Source organism: Myodes glareolus, chromosome 16, assembly GCF_982192425.1.
Source record: "Myodes glareolus chromosome 16, mMyoGla1.1, whole genome shotgun sequence".
NCBI lineage: Eukaryota > Metazoa > Chordata > Mammalia > Rodentia > Cricetidae > Myodes > Myodes glareolus.
In genome coordinates, this window is record NC_142041.1 from 14,246,312 (window position 1) to 14,264,729 (window position 18,418).

Here is an 18,418-nt window from a genome sequence, read left to right on the forward strand (position 1 = left end):
GAACTCACCTGCCTTTGCCTCTCAAGTGCTGATATTATAGGATGGACTCCCATGACCTGCTTGTTTTCCCTAGCTTTTGTATTGTTTTTTAAGGTAAGGTCTCCCTTATAGTCAGCCCAGTGTGGCCTCAAAGTATCAATCCTCCTGTCTCTGTCTCCTGAGTGCTAGAATTACAGATGTCAGAATGACCATTGATGTTGAAAGGAAGGATACAAAAATATATTCATGAGAAAATGCATTGGGAGAAAAAATTTTGATGTGATATGATTAACTTGGAATGGAACCAACCATAAGGGAAATTTTTTTTTAAAGATTCATCAATATTCTGCCTGCATGTATCCCTGTGGGACAGAAGAGGGCACCAGATCTCATTACAGATGGTTATGAGCCACCATGTGGTTGCTGGGAATTGAACTCAGGATCTCTGGAAGAGCAGCCAGTGCTGTTATCCTCTGAGCCTGCTATTCTCTAGCACCTGGGAAATTAAAAAAAAAAAAAACCAAAAAACCTTTCTTTTAGATTTATTTATTATGTATACAGTGTTCCGCCTATCTGTATGCTTGCACACCAGAAGAAGATCTCATTACAGATGGTTGTGAGCCACCATGTGGTTGCTGGGAATCAAACTCAGGATCTCTGGAAGAACAGCCAGTGCTGTTATCCTCTGAACCATCTTTCCAGCCCCCTGAGAAAATTTTTTTACTTAATTTTAATCTGCTAAAAATTTCATTTTCAGTGTCTTAATCTATTTAAGAGACTTTATTGGGTGTTTTCATCTTTTTAAGATTTCTTTATTCTGTATACAGTGTTCTGCCTCCATGTATGCCTGCACACCAGAATGGGGCACCAGATCTCATTACAGATGGTTATGAGCCACCATGTGGTTGCTGGGAATTGAACTCAGGACCTCTGGAAGAGCAGCCAGTGCTCTTGAGCCATCTCTTGTAGTTATCACTAGGAATTTTAAATAAGTATCTAATGTCAGTTATCCAAGTATTTTTTTCTCTAGGTATTTCATTATTGAGTTCTAACTTTTGCTAGTATAGGGGTCTATCCTTTTGTTAGCCTTTCCGTTTCTGCTCTTGAATACTTAAAAAGTTGACCAGGTCAACTTTTGTGATTTAGCTTGAGTTTGGCATAATCCTAGTAGCAAGAGATTTTGTGATGGTTTGAATAAAAACATTTCCCTATAGGCTCTGTCCCCAGTTGATGGTGCTGTCTGGAGAGGCAGGGGCAGGCTTGCTGGAAGAAGGCATCACTGTGTTCAGTGTAAGCACTGAAGCTCAGATGGAGAGAAAGGTATACTGACAGCAGGGAACCAAGGAGTACCACAAAGTCATTTGGCACAAGAAACCTCACACAAGAGATTTATTGGGAGGGATAAACCAGGAGAGTGGCTACCTCTGCTTGGGGGAAAAACAACAGCAGACTGACCCAAGGATACAGGACTTAGTTTCTTGGGAACGGCATGAAACTTTTCAGGATGCAGACTGGTGTGATTTCACATCCAGATAGTGGGCTTTTTACTCTGTAGGGTGGGGACAGAGTCCAGCAGTTAAGGCAGATAAAGTATTCTGTGGGTGGAACCTAGCAGTCGGGGGAGGGGCTTACAGTCAGGCTTTGAGAGTTTCAAACCTTGTCCCACTTCCAGTTTGCTTTCTCTGCTTCATGCTTATGGCTTCCAACTCCTGCCACCAGGCCCACTGACGCTGCCATGTCTTCCTACCAAGATGGATGTTTTATTCGAGATAGGATCTTTACACCGCCCTGGCTGTCCTGGGACTCACTATGCAGACCAAGCTGGCCTCGAGCTCACAAGAGATCTGCCTGCCTCTGCCTCCCGAGTGCTGGAATTACAGATATGTACCACCATGCCTGACACCAGGATAGATTCTTATCCCTCTAAAAGAGTAAGACAAAATAAGGGTTTGTTATTGTTGTTGCTTTTGTTTTTATATATAAATGGATCTTGGTTACATCACAGCAATGAAAAAGTAACTAATATAAAGGTGTGTAATAAAAACAGGTATTTCTAACATCTACTCTTGCAGAATTAAACTGCAAAGCAGAACCACCTCCCCTGCTGTTCTCATTTGTCAGTCAGGGTAGGATCTTGTAATACACACCTGGCTGTCTTCGAACTCATAGCAGTCCTCCTGCCTCAGTTTCCAAATTACAAGACTTGCAGGTGTGGGACACCATCCCCAGTTCATGTGATGCTTAGGATCACACCCAGGTTCTTGTATATGTACTAACAGTGTGCTGAGTAGGGACCCTAGCTTCATATGTACTAACAGTGTGCTGAGTAGGGACCCTAGCTTCATATGTACTAACAGTGTGCTGAGTAGGGACCCTAGCTTCATATGTACTAACAGTGTGCTGAGTAGGGACCCTAGCTTCAGGTGTTGATGTCTATTTCATCAGTTTTGTATTTTAAAAAAAATCCAGTGCATGCTTAATTAATTGTAGTCATAAATAACAGAATTTTGCCTGTTGTTGTAGTAGGGAGAACTTGTTTTTTGGAAGTAGATAAATGCAATCTTGCTATACTCACAAGAACATTTTATTCTTGTACAAGTTCCTAAAACTGAAAGAGGAAAAAGAGCAGAGGTAAAATGTGTCTAGGACTAGAATTGTTGGAATTCACATTAACTTACCTAATTCCACGGTCATTACCATTTCACGCTGTGCCCCTGTACGGTAATTATATTTCCTCTACTACAAAACACCTTAAAAACGCTGAGTAAGATTATGATGCAAATCAATGCACCATGAAGAAACTGGAATCTCCAGAGCCAGAGAGAATTAATGAGACAGCTGATGTGGCACATTTATCTTTAGGCTCAGATGAGGAAAGATGTGGAAATAATCTACCACTATAAAAATATGATCCTTTTGGGGGTGCACACAAGGTGAACTAGAAAAATGGCCTGGCTTTCAACACCAAAAATAAATGGAGCCTCTCTCTTCAGGCCTGTACACTGAATTTTTAAAAGGGGAAAAACTGTCCTTTGTCCTTTCTGAAATTCTTTAGCCAGAAACTTGCTTTCACATGAATTTTGGTCTTATATTTATAATATATGACATATTATATATAATGATATAAATATATAATGTATAAATATAGAAAATATATACTACATACATATGTGGAATAGCAATGTATAAACATAAATTAATATTGAGAACCTCCCTGAGTCACCCTGCCACTAGGGCATGTGGAAGAAGTAGACATTTAAAAATGCTTTGTGTAGAGTTCCTTCCGTATGTTTAGCCCTATGAAAAGTGAGCGTGCCCAAACCAACAACCTGCCAGAGCGAGCACCAGTGATGAAAGAGTAGAGATTACACCCAGGACCTTAAAGAAAGAGTCTGGGGACAGCGGATGAGAACGTTGGAAACAGCATTAGAATTCAGATTTGGGGGAGGAGGAATGAAAATCAGCCACTCCAATGAAAGATCTCAGTAGAGAAGTAGCAAAAATACTTGAAACAACTCAAATGTCAAAAGTGGACCAGATAAATAACCCACACAATAGAATGAACTGAGGTACAAACAGTGATTTTCAAAAAAAGAATGAACATGGAATGTGTATATCTGTGGAGCATGTGTAGAGAAATGAGCATAGAAATGAATGGAAATAGGAAAAAGGATACTTGCACTTGGTATACACCAATTATGAAACCAGATATTTCTACTGTATTAAGAGGTAACATTTACCATTTTGGAGATTATACACTATATCAGTGTGATTGTGGGGGAAAATTAAATCGCTATTTACCATTGATTACAAATAAATAAACAAATTACAGGACTTGAAGGAAAAAGGAATTCTATAAGGCAATAGCAGAAGATACGAATATCTAAGTAAATGGTGTTTGTAGATCAAGCTATGGATACCACATGGTTTGAAGGAATCCCCTGAGGCATATATTCAAATTTAACTCGTTTTGGAATTAAGACAACTCCCATTGCTGTGATTGACTGATTTGACTGCTTCAGTTCGCAGTTCTAGGTTGCAGTCCATTTTAGTAGGGAAGACAAAATGGCAGATGTTTAAGGGAGCTGGTTGCACTGCATTCAGTCCGCAGCAATTTATTCCACTTTATGTAAATCAGAATCTCTACCTAGTGCATGGTGCTAGGGTTTTGCCCATACGCTAGTCTGGCAGGTGATTTTAACTTCTGTCAGGTTAACAACAATCACGAGAGCATAAACATGGCCAGGTTTAGTTACTAGGGTGGAAACCCTGTGATGCAGTCTTGGTGGCTTTAGAAGGTATAAAATACACAAAGCCGGGCGGTGGTGGTGCACACCTTTAATCCCAGCAGAGGCACCCGGATCTCTTGAGTTTGAGGCCATCCTGGTCTACAGAGTGAGTTCCAGGAAAGCCAGGGCTGTTTCTGAGAAACTCTTGTATTGAAAAACCGAGAGAGAGAGAGAGAGAGAGAGAGAGAGAGAGAGAGAGAGAGAGAGAGAGGAAGGGAAGGAGAGAAGAAAGAAAAAGAAAATAGTCACATGAAGCCCCTACCTCTTGATATACATTGTCCTGCACCTCTTGGAACTCCCAACCAAGGAAACTGTTACCACATTGATCTCCTCTTTCATGTTATCCTGTATTTTAGTCTATCAGAAAAAAAAAGAACTAAAATAAATTGGAAGATTTAGTAAAGTAAATGCATTCATTCAATCCAAATCAAAGCAAAAGTTTAATGCAATTCCTATACAATCCCAGTGAGAACTTAAACTAGCTGAAATGCTTTAAAGGAAAGTGCAATGTTTCAAAAATTACTAAATAGTGCCAGAAATTCATATTGGCAGAGATACGCATACAAATGAATGGAATAATGCTAAAAGGACCTCACAGAATCACAGGGTGTGCAATTGGATAACTGTAGACAGAACAATTCCATCTAAACCTTACACCTCATACAAAAATTACAAACTTGGTTCTTCCAAAGAGCCTATTCAGAAAACAAGCAAGGGTAGGTGTGGTGGCACACATTTAATCTCAGAGAGGTGGGTGGGTTTCTGAGAATTCAAGGCCAGGCTGGTCTACACACCAAGTTCCAGACCAGAGCTACATAGTAAGACCCAGTCTCAAAAAAACAAAATCTCTTTGTAAACTCTTGAGAAGTAATTATATAAATTACATAAATGGTTTTTTAAACAGTAAAAAAAAAATCTAATTTTAAAAACGAGATATTTCATGTAGGGAGCTATATGAATGATGATTGATAACACAAATCTTAATTGGAATTGGAAGTTAGAACGACTGTAAGACTATTACCCATTAGATCATCTAAAACAATAATGGGGCTAGTGAGATGGCTCAGTAGGTAAAGGCACTTGTTGCCGAGTCTGATCTGAGTTCAACTCCTGGGTCCCACATGTTGGAAGAACAGAACCAGCTCTCAAGAGCTGTCTTTTGTACATGTGCCATTGCATGTGAATATATGCTCACATGCACAGAAATGGGAAATTTAAAATAAATAGTAATAATGCCAAGAACTACATGTAGAGAAACTGGACTCTAATACATTGCTGGTGAGAATATAAAATGGTTCAGTCATTTCAGAAAAGTTTGGATATTTCTTAAGCTGTTAGAAGGAAATCTCTTTTTTTTTGCAAATAGTATTTATTAATCAATTCCTGTTTTACTCTATGCTTTGATGAAAATGTTTACAGTCTGAAAAGAAGACTATTTTACTGATGTCATTTTTAAACTAACCTTATTTGAGAATTAGTGAGACAAAGCAGGAAGAAACGTCTATGGTGTGCAAGGTTGGTGATCTTACCTTGATCACCATGTGCATATGAAATAAAGTACATCCCACAAAGTTGTCTTCTGGTCCTCACTTATATGCCATGTCCTAAAAACCCATAATCACGTTATACACACCAGACAGAAATTAAAATGAATAATTATTGTCAGTGCCTTATAGGTATCTCTGGATTATTCCCTAAGAAAGCAATACTTCAAGATAAAGTGTCAAATGGCTAACAAATGGGGACACAAAGATGCATGGAACATTAAGTAACATATACCTATAGAATGCTAAGCTATACTGTAATATATATATACATATATATATGTATATGTATATATATATATATAGTTGATGACTAACCTTTTGATATCCCTACCAGTGAAATGAAACTGCTACTTTGGATACACACATGAGGTATTTAGTGTTCCATACATTCTCCCCTCTTAAGCATTTTAATGTTAACATTTTTAAAACATACTGACAACAGAGCAAACATTGCGGATATATTATCTACCCTTGGACTTCTACTCAGGGTCTAGCAAATAAGGTTCATGAGTACAGATGTGTTACAGACAGGTTACTGGCATCCAACCTCAGCTGGATAACAAACATCTTAAGGGAATTTGTCAAAATATGAAAAAAAAAAAAAACAGCAACCCACCACCCTTTCCCAGACACACTTACTTGAACGATCACACATTCCCTGATACTTAAATGAACAATGGGCTATTGAGATGATGGGCATCCCATTCTATACATTGCAATCAAAAAAATATGTCTCTAAGTGAAAGCACAATCAAAGAAGAACAAAGGCCACAGAATATAAGGAACACAAATTGAATTTGCCTAAATAGATGTGCCACACATATAGCACACTTTAATATCCACCTCAAATGTTGATAAATAGAAAGCACAATGTAGTGATCTCCATCAATCTTGAGTCAACATATGTAGTTTGTTTCAAGGTTTTAATGAAAATAGATGAAATAAGTTTTATTTCCTTAACCTGAAGAAACTGTGACATCTAAGTTCTTTACAAAATCATTTACATAAATAGGATTTTCCTTTTGAATGAGTTCTTCTCTAGTTCCTGATATCAAGAATATATATATTATATAAACATATATATATATATAAACATATATATATATATGTTTGTTTAAAGGCTTTAAAATATTTAAAGGGCTAGAGACATGGCTGAGCTCATTCTCAGGACCAAAGACAGATTTTTGGCAACTTCCTGTATTTCATGCTGCAAGATGTTCTGAGGGTCTAACTTTGGGAATCAGAATGTACACACCTACACAAAGACACACTTATATTGCATTACCTAAATTTAAACAAATCTTTACACAAACATTCTCTCATGAATTTTTTTCTATTATAAGCATTCATTCCTGTAACGGGTATTGAGACATTTAAAGACTTGCAGAGTTTTTCTTCATCATGAAGTAGTTCATGAAAAAGAAAGCTGGCATGTAGGCTTGAAGTCAGAGAAATCAATCCTCCTCAGTTGGTGTTCCCATTTGGGAAGTTTTAGGAAATGATGCCCTGCTGAAGAAATACGTCACTAGGCGTGGGCCTGGGTTTCCAGTCATGCACCATTTCCAGTTTCTACTCTCTGCTTCATGGCTCAGGCTGAGGATGTAAGAGTGTAGTGTCCTGCTTTAGCTGCCATGTTTGACAATGTTACCAAGTCACTTTCTTGATGATCCTGTATCTGTCTGAAACCAAGGGACAAATTAAACCCTTTTGTAAGTTAACTGAGACATTGCTTTATTACAGCAACAGAAAATGCACTAGTACAAATCTATAATGTTTTACTCACAGATTTCTTATTTCCTATGATTAAAAAGAAGTATGAAATCTAAAAGGGTTATTTTATAATTTAAATTTATAGGCTGTTTGTCTATGTGAGTTTGCATGCAAAAACAAAGTAAAAAGACATCATAATTCTTTAACAAATTGTTGATACTTGCCAGGTTTTGTTTTTCTAGAAAAAAAAATAATCTTGTGTAATGGAATGTAGGTATATCGACTAAAGATCTTACCAAATCCTTTGTAGTAATTTTTCCTATAATGTGCGTTTTTCCCTATAGTATGCATTTTTTCAGATCGTCAGATTTATGTGATATGTACAGGCGTTAAAAGCCCAGTTACACAGTAAATGTTTACTCTTGTGTAAAGACTACCATGAATTGCATAACTCTGCCACACTGACTATATTAATAGGGTTTCTCTGCAGTATGTTTTTTTTTCTCATTAGTTTGAAGACTGATACGTGCTAAGGTTTTACCACATTGATGACATTCATAAAATCCCTCTCCAGTATGAGTATGAGTTCTTTTAAGTTTTAGAAGACTACTTTAACTTACAAATGTTTTGTCAAACTGATTACATTCAGAAGGTTCCCCTCCAGTATGAGTTATTTCATGCATTGAACATACCTGTGTGGTGTAATGGCTTTACCACATTGATTGCATTCATAGGGCTTCTCTCCAGTATGTCTTCTTTTATGTCTTTGGTGATGACTTGTAATATGCAAAGGCTTTATCACATTGATTAAATTTTAAGGTTTCTCTCCAGTATGTGTTCTTTTATGTTGCCGAAGATAAGCATGACATAAAAAGGCTTTACCACACTGATTACATTCATAGGGTTTCTCCCCAGTATGTTTTCTTTTATGTATTACAAGGTGACTATGACGTGTAAAGGCTTTACCACACTGCTTACATTCATAAGGTTTCTCTCCAGAATGTATTTTCTTATGATGTTGGAGATTACTGTGTTGTGAAAAGCTTTTACCACACTGATTACATTCATAGGGTTTCTCCCCAGTATGTTTTCTTTTATGTATTACAAGGTGACTATGACGTGTAAAGGCTTTACCACACTGCTTACATTCATAAGGTTTCTCTCCAGAATGTATTTTTTTATGATATTGGAGATTACTGTGTTGTGAAAAGCTTTTACCACACTGATTACATTCATAGGGTTTCTCACCAGTATGTTTTCTTTTATGTATTAGTAGATGATTATGACGTGTAAAGGCTTTTCCACACTGGTTACATTCATGTGTTCTTTTATGACTTTGGTGATGACTATAATTTGCAAAGGCTTTATCACATTGATTACATTCATAGGGTTTCTTTCCAGCATGTGTTCTTTCATGTATCTGAAGATGACTGTGATATGGAAAAGTTTTAACACATTGAGTATTTTCAAACAGTTTCTCTTCGGTATGATTTCTTTCATGCCTTCCATATTTTCTAGAACTTTGACAATATTCATCAGTATATTTGTCTTCCCAACTGTAGCCTACAGCAGTTAGGTTCCTGTAGGTCTCTAGCATCACATCTTTGTAAAGATTCTTCTGGGAAGGATTCAGCAAAGCCCACTCTTCCAGTGTGAAGTTGACATGTACATCATCATAGGTCACTGTCTTCATGTCGTGGTGTTGAAGTTCGCCCTGATTTCTTTTTAGTTCCCTGCAGATGCAAAGACACAGCACACAACACCATTGGTGGCAGCTCCTCTTCAAGGCCCAGCCTGAAACCTAGAAGGAAATCTTAAAGAATTGATAGATTAGAAGAACAACAGAGAATCAACAAAACCAAAAGTTTTTTTGAAAAGTCTTTGAATTAAGGAACATAAAGAGTTTCTTACTTTGGGTTATTATTGCGATGAAATAATGACCAAAGCAACTTGGAGAGGAATTTTACTTCAGCTTATAGGTAAGAGTCCATCACTGAGGGAAGTCAGGACAGGAACTCAAACAAGGCAGGGACCTGGAGGCAGGAGCTGATACAGACGCCATGGAGGGGTGTTGCTTATTGTATTGCTCCTCATGGCTTGCTCCATCTGCTTCCTTAGAGAACCCAGGACCACCAGCTTAGGGATGACATACCCCACAATGGGCTTGCCCTTCTCCCATCAGTCACTAAGAAAATGCTTTACAGGTTTTCCTGCAACCCAATCTTATAGGGACATTTTCTTAATTGAGCCTTCCTCCTTTCAAGTGAGTTCAGTTTACGTAAAGTTGACAAAATTACAAAATTAAGTTGGCACACTTAATGAAATAAGAATTACAATACTATGAACAACTCTTATGTGTGAAAAGTGGGCTATGGGTAGAACATATGAAGTCATGGGTCCAAACCACAGTGCTGTAAAAATATTAAACAACCTAGATAAAAATGAAATAAATTCTTATAAGTATACAAACTGCCCAGACTGGCTCTAAGAAGACAGAAACAATGAACTCAGATAAGAAAAAAAAAATCCACAAGGAAAAGCTAGATGGTTAAAGAGATGATTGAATTCTATCAATCTATTACATTAAAAACTATAGGAAGCTGTTTTTGTTATTCCACACTGCACTATAGCCCAGAATACCAGGCTATATATCAAAATGGAGCCACTTATCCCAAACTGAAAACTTTATCTGATCTTTCCAGATATCAAGGGGAAAGTCAAATTTGCCAAACAAAACAAAACAAAACAAAAACAAAAAAACCTAGTTTCAGTTAGTATAAGGAAATTCACTCTCTGTAATCCTCACATAAAAGACATATATTGACTCTATTTTAAGTTATTCTTTGTCCTAGCTTAAAAGGAAAGTAACTGACTAATCTGATTTTTTAAATTATTCTTTAATTTCTGCTTCCTTCACCTTTCTTCCTGCCCATGTAACAGCTCTTATGATGAGCCCATCACTGGGTTCCACCTCAGTGGGATGGAGTCTTGTTAACTCTAAAGAGGTGTCACAGCCAACTGAGATCTTCACAGTGTAATTCTGTCCTTCCACAATAATACTTTTCAACTATATCAAACTACATGAAAAAACATCTCCAAAACAGTCTATGAAACTAGTATTACCCCAGGTACCAAGGCCCCACTATAGGTTTCCATTCTTTATCAACAGAGATTGTAATAAATTTTTTTAAACAAAATACAAGCAAACCCAATCTAAGATCATATTTAAAAGACTGGGCTATCCAGAATTTAAGAGTGGCTCAACATATAAAACCAGCTGTATACACCACATTTGTAGTGTTAGATTATTATTATTATTTTAAAGCATCTATAGAGAGAGAAGACAGGAAGACAGGCTTGGTCTGATCTAAGTGGAACCATATTTATTCAGGTCAAGGGGACATCTTGTCACCCATGTGTACAGATGGCTAAATTGGTGGGGATGACTACCATAGTCAGCAAGGGAAGTTGGGACCTATAGTAAGTCCTTCAGCAGGAAACTAACAAATAGGATAAAGGAAAATAGCACCTAATCACCTCAACACTAAATTATGATACAACAAATTAGAACTAGGAATATAACATGCTGAGGAGTGTCTACAAAAAACAGCCAACATCCTACTCCATGATGAAAAGACAAAGCTTTCCCCACTAAGGTCAAGGACAAGAAAAAGAACTATGTTTACTTATATTCAATAGCATACTACAAGTTGTCGGGCTACAGCCACAGCTCTGCAGAGACTGAAGGACCAATCACAGCCACAGTACTGGGGAGAGATTGGAATTCAGCAGACTCACTGTCTTAGGGTTTCTATGAAGAGGGTTATGTCTTAGGGTTTGCTGTGAAGAGACACCATGACCACAGCAACTCTTATAATAAAAGAATTCATTGAAGTGGCAGCTTACAGTTCAGAGGTTTAGTCCATTATCATCATAGTGGGGAGCACAGTGGTATACAGACAGACATGGTACTATCTACATCTTGTTCAGAAAGCAACAGGAAGTGGACTGTCTCACTGGGAGTAGCTTGAGCATGAGAGGCCTCAAAGCCCATTTCTAACAGTGATATACTTCCTTCAACAAGGCCACACCTACAAAGTCATACCTCTTAATAGTGCCACTCCCTTTGGGGGTCATTTTCATTCAAACATCACTTGGGCTCGTTTCATGCTCTCTGGAACAATTGTTCCTGGCTCACCTCTGTGTCTAAACTACAATCTTGTGACTAATAGATAAACCTTTTGAAATTTTAACTTAGCACACTACTGGCTCTATCAACCCAGAAGCTAAGAATATCACCAGATTGCATCTTGGGCCTTTAGAAAAAGTTTCTCACATCTTGCTATAACCACCTCTGATATATCCACCAATGTATTCTAAACTTGCTTTGATTTTTAACTTTTTTCTTTAAAGATTTATTTATTTATTATTTACACAGTGTTCAGCCTCCATGTATGCCTGCAGGCCAGAAGAGGACACCAGATCTCATTACAGATGGTTGTGAGCCACCATGTGGTTGCTGGGAATTGAACTCAGGACCTCCAGAAGAGCAGCCAGTGCTCTCAACCTCTGAGCCATCTCTCCAGCCCCTAACTTTCTTAGTTCTGTAAAAGTATAAAACTTTCCTGAAATTGCTTCCACACTGAAACACGGAATTTAAGATAAATTAAATCTGTGTTCCTAAGTCATGGTCACTCATAATGGCTCCAGAATAAATTATATCTTATTCACTTTAAGATGAAAACTGGTTTTTGCATCAATACCTTTTCTTTCATGGGGAAGGGGGAGGATTGAGATAGGATGTATGGCTAGAAACACAAAACAACATTCTTTTAAAAAAACAATGATACTAGACATGGTGATATAGGTCTTGTAGTACTAATACTTGGGAGGTGGAGACAGAAAAATAAATTCAAGATCAATCTCACACAACAAGTTAGGGGTGTGTTCACCCTGGGGGTAGACTTACGTTATCTTCTACCCACTCAGGATTGGGGCAGAACTGCATACAACTAGTTGGGAGAGGGGGCTACAAACTCACTCCCCTCCCCGCCCAGTTGTATGGACCTCCAACAGGAACAAGCTCAGCTATTCCAAGTAAGCAAAAGTGGAACTCATGAAAACGGCAGCTGTTTGCTCTACTGACAGTGATGGTCAACAGAGACCAACCAGGGCCTGTCTCAAAAACCAACCAAGTAAAAAAAAATACTAGAGCGAATAAACAAACAAGTCTGGAGGATGAGAGATCAGTGCAAGAATAGTTATTTTATTTGTAAACACTAGCAACAAATAAGTTGAAAGAGCTGCTTAAGAAAGAATTTCATTTACAATTGCATTCGAAAGATTGAAATACCAAGTAATTTAGCCATAGTAAAAATCACATGCTGAAAATTACATTGCCAAAAAATTTAAAGTAGCTCCAAATTAATGGAAGTAATTTTATTTTAATGAATTAAAAGACAGTATTATTAAAATGACAATGGTTACTCTTCATAACCTTGGATCTGGTGATTTCTCCCGAGATTTCGTACTGTTATGGGGTACCTGAAGAGAAAAACTGCCAAGATGCCTGAATAAGTCAGATGGAGTCTTTACTCGCCACCAGCAGGGCTGTTGGTTCTAGGCAGAGTAGCGGCTAGCAATCTCGACCTTCAGTTCAAGATTTTAAAGGCAAGGACCACAATTATGACATATATAGAAAGGCAATTGTGGACATTCCAGCAAGCAAGCATTGTTTACAAAAGTGGAAAAATAGCAGGTAAGTGTTCAGGCAGTTCTCACAATCTTTGGGTCACATTGTATAGAAATGTATGGCCAGTCTTATAGTGATATTTTATTTATGTTTTAATAAAGCTTCAGGATAAGCAATAGATAAGTCAGTAGACGTCAGGCAGTGGTGGCACACACCTTTAAACCCAGGATCTCTGTGAGTTCAAGGCCACCCTGGGCTACATAAGATCAATAAAGAAACAAATCTTGGTGGTGGTAATTCACACCTTTAATCCCAGTATTAAGGAGTCATACACCTTTAATCCCAGTACTAGAGGGAATATAACATGGGAGGAGAGAGAGGCTCTGGCTGCTTAGTCTGCTTCGTCTGTGGTCGCCTTGGTAGAGATAAGATTCTCTACCAAGCAAAGCTTGGCTGCTTTGCTTTTCTGGTTTTTGGGTTGAACCCCAATATCTTTCTCTGGGTTTTTATTATTCATGCTACACGATCTAAGTGACCAAAGACCAGGAATTCTTTTACAAGATGACATAACTATAGGTCAGTAGCCTTCTACAACAGGAAAAGGGCCAAGTATCGAAGAAAAAATAAGTGGGAAGACAGTCTGTAGAAGAGGAAACATCCCCTAAGAGTTATATCCAAAATATAAAAAGAACTACAACACAGCCAGACAGTCCAGGTAGAAACCAGGAAATTAGAGGCTAGAGAAATGGCTCAGAGGTGAAGAACACTTGCTGTTCTTGGTGAGGAACCACATGGTAGCTTAAAACTGCCTTACTTCCCTAGGGATCTGACATCCTCTTCTGGCTTCTACAGGCACCAGACATTCACACATAGACATAAAATAAAAATTAATCATTTAAAAAAATTGGGCAAAATTTTACATGCTTTTAAAAAGTGATAAATGGACAAAGTGAGGGCGTGACCTCTCCAAGGTACAGTTGAGGGTAAGGTCTTATTGTAGATAGGAGGGAAGCTACAGCCAGAAGTTTCGTGCAGAGTCCAGAGCAGGAAGAGAAAGCAGCAGACTAAACATGGCCAGCAGAATGGCCCCTGCCATAGGGACAGGGTGGAACAAGAGAGAACCAAGAGAGTGGGGACCAAGAAAGAGGGCCAAGAGCCAAGATGGTGCATAGCAAAAATGGCATGATTATATAGGAATGAGAAGCTGTGGGGAGGGAAGGCCACGGACTGGAGAATTTTAGGTTAGGGGAATAGCAAGAGGTGAGTTAGGGAGCCAGAATGCCATCGTGGATTCTGTAACAGGTATTTGTGATTCTGAGAGAGCACAGAGGTGTGCTAACAGGCACCACAGTTAACCATTTGTCCTGACTCTCTTGAACCTGACAATAAAATTATGGAAATCTTGGGAACTGTTCAGTGGTCATAACTGTACAGACATCCCAGATCTTGCTCTGGTCTCCCCATACATGACCCATAAAAACCCGTTATCTTGGTATAGAGAGAATCTTACTAGGTGGTAGATCTTGATTAATGATAATTTTGGAATGGAGTTATAATTGAGAATAGTATGAATTGGTAGTAAATGGTCTAACTGATTATGTATGTATGTATGTGTGTGTATACACACATATACATTGTTTGGGGATGTTTACCCCTAGAGACCTAGTTTCTCATGTGCCAAAGAGACAATTCTTGTCCCCTCTTTATTACCTCACAAGAATACTGAGGGGAAAGGCAAAAGAGAACAACAGAAAGCAGGAGTTGAGGATTAACATGCTGCTGAAATGCTTCATTACAATCGAAACTGTGATTGGTCAAAGCGGAAGTGACTGTGTCACCCAGAGCCCTCAAGAGTGAAAGCACACACTAGTTACTACTATTATTCTAACACGGTCTTCTTCCATGTTTGGTGACACGTGCTTAATTAGTGACACGGTACGTGGTTTAGTTAATTGTTTTCATTGGAAAGAAGACATTTCGAGGCTTAATGTCTGGAATGTTCATTGGCTCCTGATTTATTAAAAAGTTTCACACAGGAACAAAGTAAACAACCCAAACAGTGTGTGTGTACACATACATAATCAATTTCCTACCTCGGCTTTTTGTCAAGGCCGTCCTCTCCTAAATAGGTTTCCATCAGCAGGAGAGAGGGTTAGTACAGCTGAGGCCAAGAGTGGACTTCAGGGCTCTCTCAAGATCTTGCTTCAAAATGGACCAGCCACGACTACTCCGCGCCCCAAAAGACGCTTACTCGGAGGGCTTCCGTTGGAAGAGACAACTGTCTACCGCCAAGGGCTGGGCTTCCGTCGGCATGAAAGCCCGGGCAAGTCCCATTCCAACTATCCAGCAACGCGAGTCGCGGTAAGACAGACTTTCTAGACCTCTGCCTCCGGGAGCAGGTCAGGACGGCCCGGGACCGAGTTGTCCCAATTCCAACGACCCACCCTTCCCAGTCCGCCGCGCGATCGATTGATAGCGCCTGCGCGGTGCGTGCGGCGCTCGACTGGCGCGGCCTAGGGGGCGGAGCGTTCGCTGCCGCCGCCGCCGCCGCGGGCCCGGTCCGTGAGGAAGGCCTAAGCTGTTTGCTTCCCGACTCGTCGAGCGTCCGCGCCGCTTCTCCTGCTTTTCGTCCGCTGCGGCCGGGCGAGCGGAGGCCTTCCGGAGCCATGGAGGATGAGGTGGTTCGCATTGCCAAGAAGATGGACAAGATGGTGCAGAAGAAGAACGCGGTGAGCGGGCGGGTCCCGGGCAGGCCGCGGTCGAGACCGCGGCCCCGGCCCACGCGGAGCCAGCCAGTCAGGGCCGGGCCGCGGGCCCTTCCGGCTTCCACGTCGGTGCTGACAACGTCCGCAGTGAGCCCAGGAGCGAAGCCCTCGCCGGCTGAGAGAAGGCGCGATGGCCGCGGCTTCTCGGGGTGCCGCGGTCCGTTTCAGGCGGGCTGTAAAAGTGTGTTGATCCCAGCTCCGCCTCACACCCGCATCGCGATTAGACACAGAAAGCCCGCCGTCTCTTAGCAAGTAGGCCTGGGTGCGATTGCAAGACCGCCACGGTTAAAAACCACACTCCCCGCGTTGGCCCCTGGTGGGTGACTGTGGTGCTGAGTTAGTGGCGGGCCGGTGACATCGTCTGTGTTAGGCGATCCCCTGTGTGTGCCCCTTTTCCATCCCTTTGCTTCACACCTGAATTTCATCCTTCCTCACTTGGCACATTTTCAGTATCAAAGTGCTAGAAATCATTTGTTCCCGTTTATGAAATTAAAGCCGTAAGGGAATGCTTACATGTGTGCAGCGCTTTAGAGTTACAAACCCGTGCAGAATTCTTTTGTAGCTAGGACACAGTTGTGAGTATATTCATTTTGTAAGCTTAAGTACTGTGTAGTTGTGGTTGAGCCAGGAGCTAGCTGGTTTTCCACTCACTGCCAGCTTAGGAATTAGTGTTAATACCGAATAATTCAGACTTCAGATATCCTTGTTCCTCTTTTTCTTCAACAGGTGCGTTTGCGCGGCATTTAATTTCATGCCCTGTTAATCTGCATTTGCAATTTTGTTTTATTTTCAGCTATTTCCTGTTTGTTTTCTGTTCCAGATATTAACTTGTGTCATTTATCGTTTATACTGATTGAGCCATTTCATTCCTTGCTGCAAGAGATGAGTTTGGGTTATGATAGGTTGAACATTTTAATTTTTTAGTTTAAATTGGAAAACTTTCCTCTGCCTGGAGGTCCCTAGTTTGCTACATGCAAAGCTCTCAGGAGGAAAAACTTATTAACTGGGTAATTTCTTTTTCCTAATCTGTCAGGACAAACTTCAAGTAATTCTCGAGTCTGTTTTCTGATAGTGCACAACCTTAACCAGTATGAAAATTCGCCTTAAGAAAGAAAGATAGAGCTGGTTCTTTTAATTGCTTTTTCTTTCATTTTCCTGTTCTCTGAAATTCAAACAGGCTGATGAAATAGAGAGAAAGGTCAGAATGACAACTCTTTCTCCATGAATTCTAAAGTTGAAAAACATTAACTTTTATTTATGTGTGTGCATGCAAGCATAGGTCAGAGGACAACTTGAGGCTTTCCCTGAATAGCTCTGGCTTTTCTGGAACACAGTCTGTAGACCAGGCTGGCCTCAAACTGCTAGAGATTGCCTGCCTGCCTCTGCCTCTTTAGTGCTGGAATTAAAGTCCTGGCCCATAACCCTGCCCACTCCCAACCTCCAGTGTGTGTGTGTGTGTGTGTGTGTGTGTGTGTGTGTGTGTGTGTGTTGTTTTGTTTTAAAGATGGGGTCTTGCTCTGTAGCTGGTAGCTGACCTAGAACTCCTGGGCTCATGTGATTCTCCTGACTCAGTTTCCTCTTAAATGTGATTACAGGCATGAATAGGAGCTATTTTTAAGTTATTTTAGACCATAAAAATGGAAACTGCTTGAAGTATGATAGTTGTCACTAATAGACAAATCTAAGTACTGCTTTTTAAATATCGTTTCATTTTAATAAAGCTGTAGAGTAGATATCACTTAATTAAAAACAGCTACCAATTATTGAGCAGGTACTTTGAGCCATGTATTCCTCTAAATCCACTAATTATAAATCTTACCAGTTTTTATTACTCAGATTGTTTTGCTGGTTTAGTAGTCCCATTCTATAAAGGAGAACTTGGGAAATGTAAACATCTTTGGAACCACTACGTACATTGTGTCTTTACTGGTTCTGGAAATTCCGTATCAATGAACTCTTAGAGGATGTGACATCATTTAACTAGTTCTTTCACTTACTGTAGTGTTTTGTTTTGTTTTTAGACAGGGTCTCACTATGTTGTCTTGACCAGTTAAGAACTCCCTGATTCTCTTTTTAGTATCTTAAGTAGCTGACTGGGACCCTAGATACATGCCACCATGCTTCGCTTACTGTATGTGTTTTAAAGTCTAATCTGTGTCATGTCTTCTTAATATTTCATTCTTCATTATTATAGAATAGTATTTTATTGTACTAGCACTTATGTCACATTTGGGTTTATCTTTTGATGTGCATCTAGGCTGTTTCCACTTTAGGTAGTAAAAACTATGCTAAGATATTCTTATGTCTGTTTGTGTTGGCATGTTTTCATTTCTGTTAGGAATATACCTTGGAGTAGAAGTACTGAGCCTTGCAGTGTCTGGGTAACGTTTCTTTTTATCCTGGGTCTGGATGCCTAGGCAAACACTGTACCATTAA

The 18,418-nt window shown here is 39.6% G+C and overlaps 2 protein-coding genes across 6 annotated transcripts in view; one reads left to right on the forward strand and one right to left on the reverse strand.

Moving 5' to 3' along the window:
- Positions 1-4,689: 4,689 nt before the first annotated feature.
- LOC125391369 (uncharacterized) lies at positions 4,690-15,695 on the reverse strand. 3 transcript variants are annotated; one of them, XR_015735085.1, is made up of 3 exons: positions 15,311-15,695; positions 8,218-9,258; positions 4,690-7,490 (listed from the first exon to the last, which is right to left on the reverse strand). XR_015735085.1 is itself a non-coding variant. In XM_085677058.2 (2 exons), exons 1-2 carry the CDS (start codon positions 15,352-15,354, stop codon positions 8,340-8,342), a joined length of 963 nt encoding a protein of 320 aa, XP_085533184.2. In that variant the 5' UTR covers positions 15,355-15,695; the 3' UTR covers positions 4,690-8,339. The 3 variants fall into 3 exon arrangements, 1 of the variants encoding a protein (XP_085533184.2); XR_015735084.1 differs by having other exon boundaries at positions 4,690-7,494; XM_085677058.2 differs by having other exon boundaries at positions 4,690-9,258.
- Positions 15,696-15,749: 54 nt separating this feature from the next.
- The window catches only part of Tcea1 (transcription elongation factor A1), a 29,674-nt gene continuing 27,005 nt past the window's right edge, over positions 15,750-18,418 (forward strand). The window contains exon 1 of one of the 3 annotated variants that reach the window (XM_085677062.2): positions 15,750-15,946. In XM_085677062.2, coding sequence (XP_085533188.1) covers positions 15,884-15,946 — 63 coding nt within the window. In that variant the 5' untranslated portion in view covers positions 15,750-15,883. Of the gene's footprint in view, positions 15,947-16,094; positions 16,299-18,418 lie in introns of those variants that run through there. The other 2 variants (XM_048420724.3, XM_048420723.3) reach the window with 2 other exon arrangements.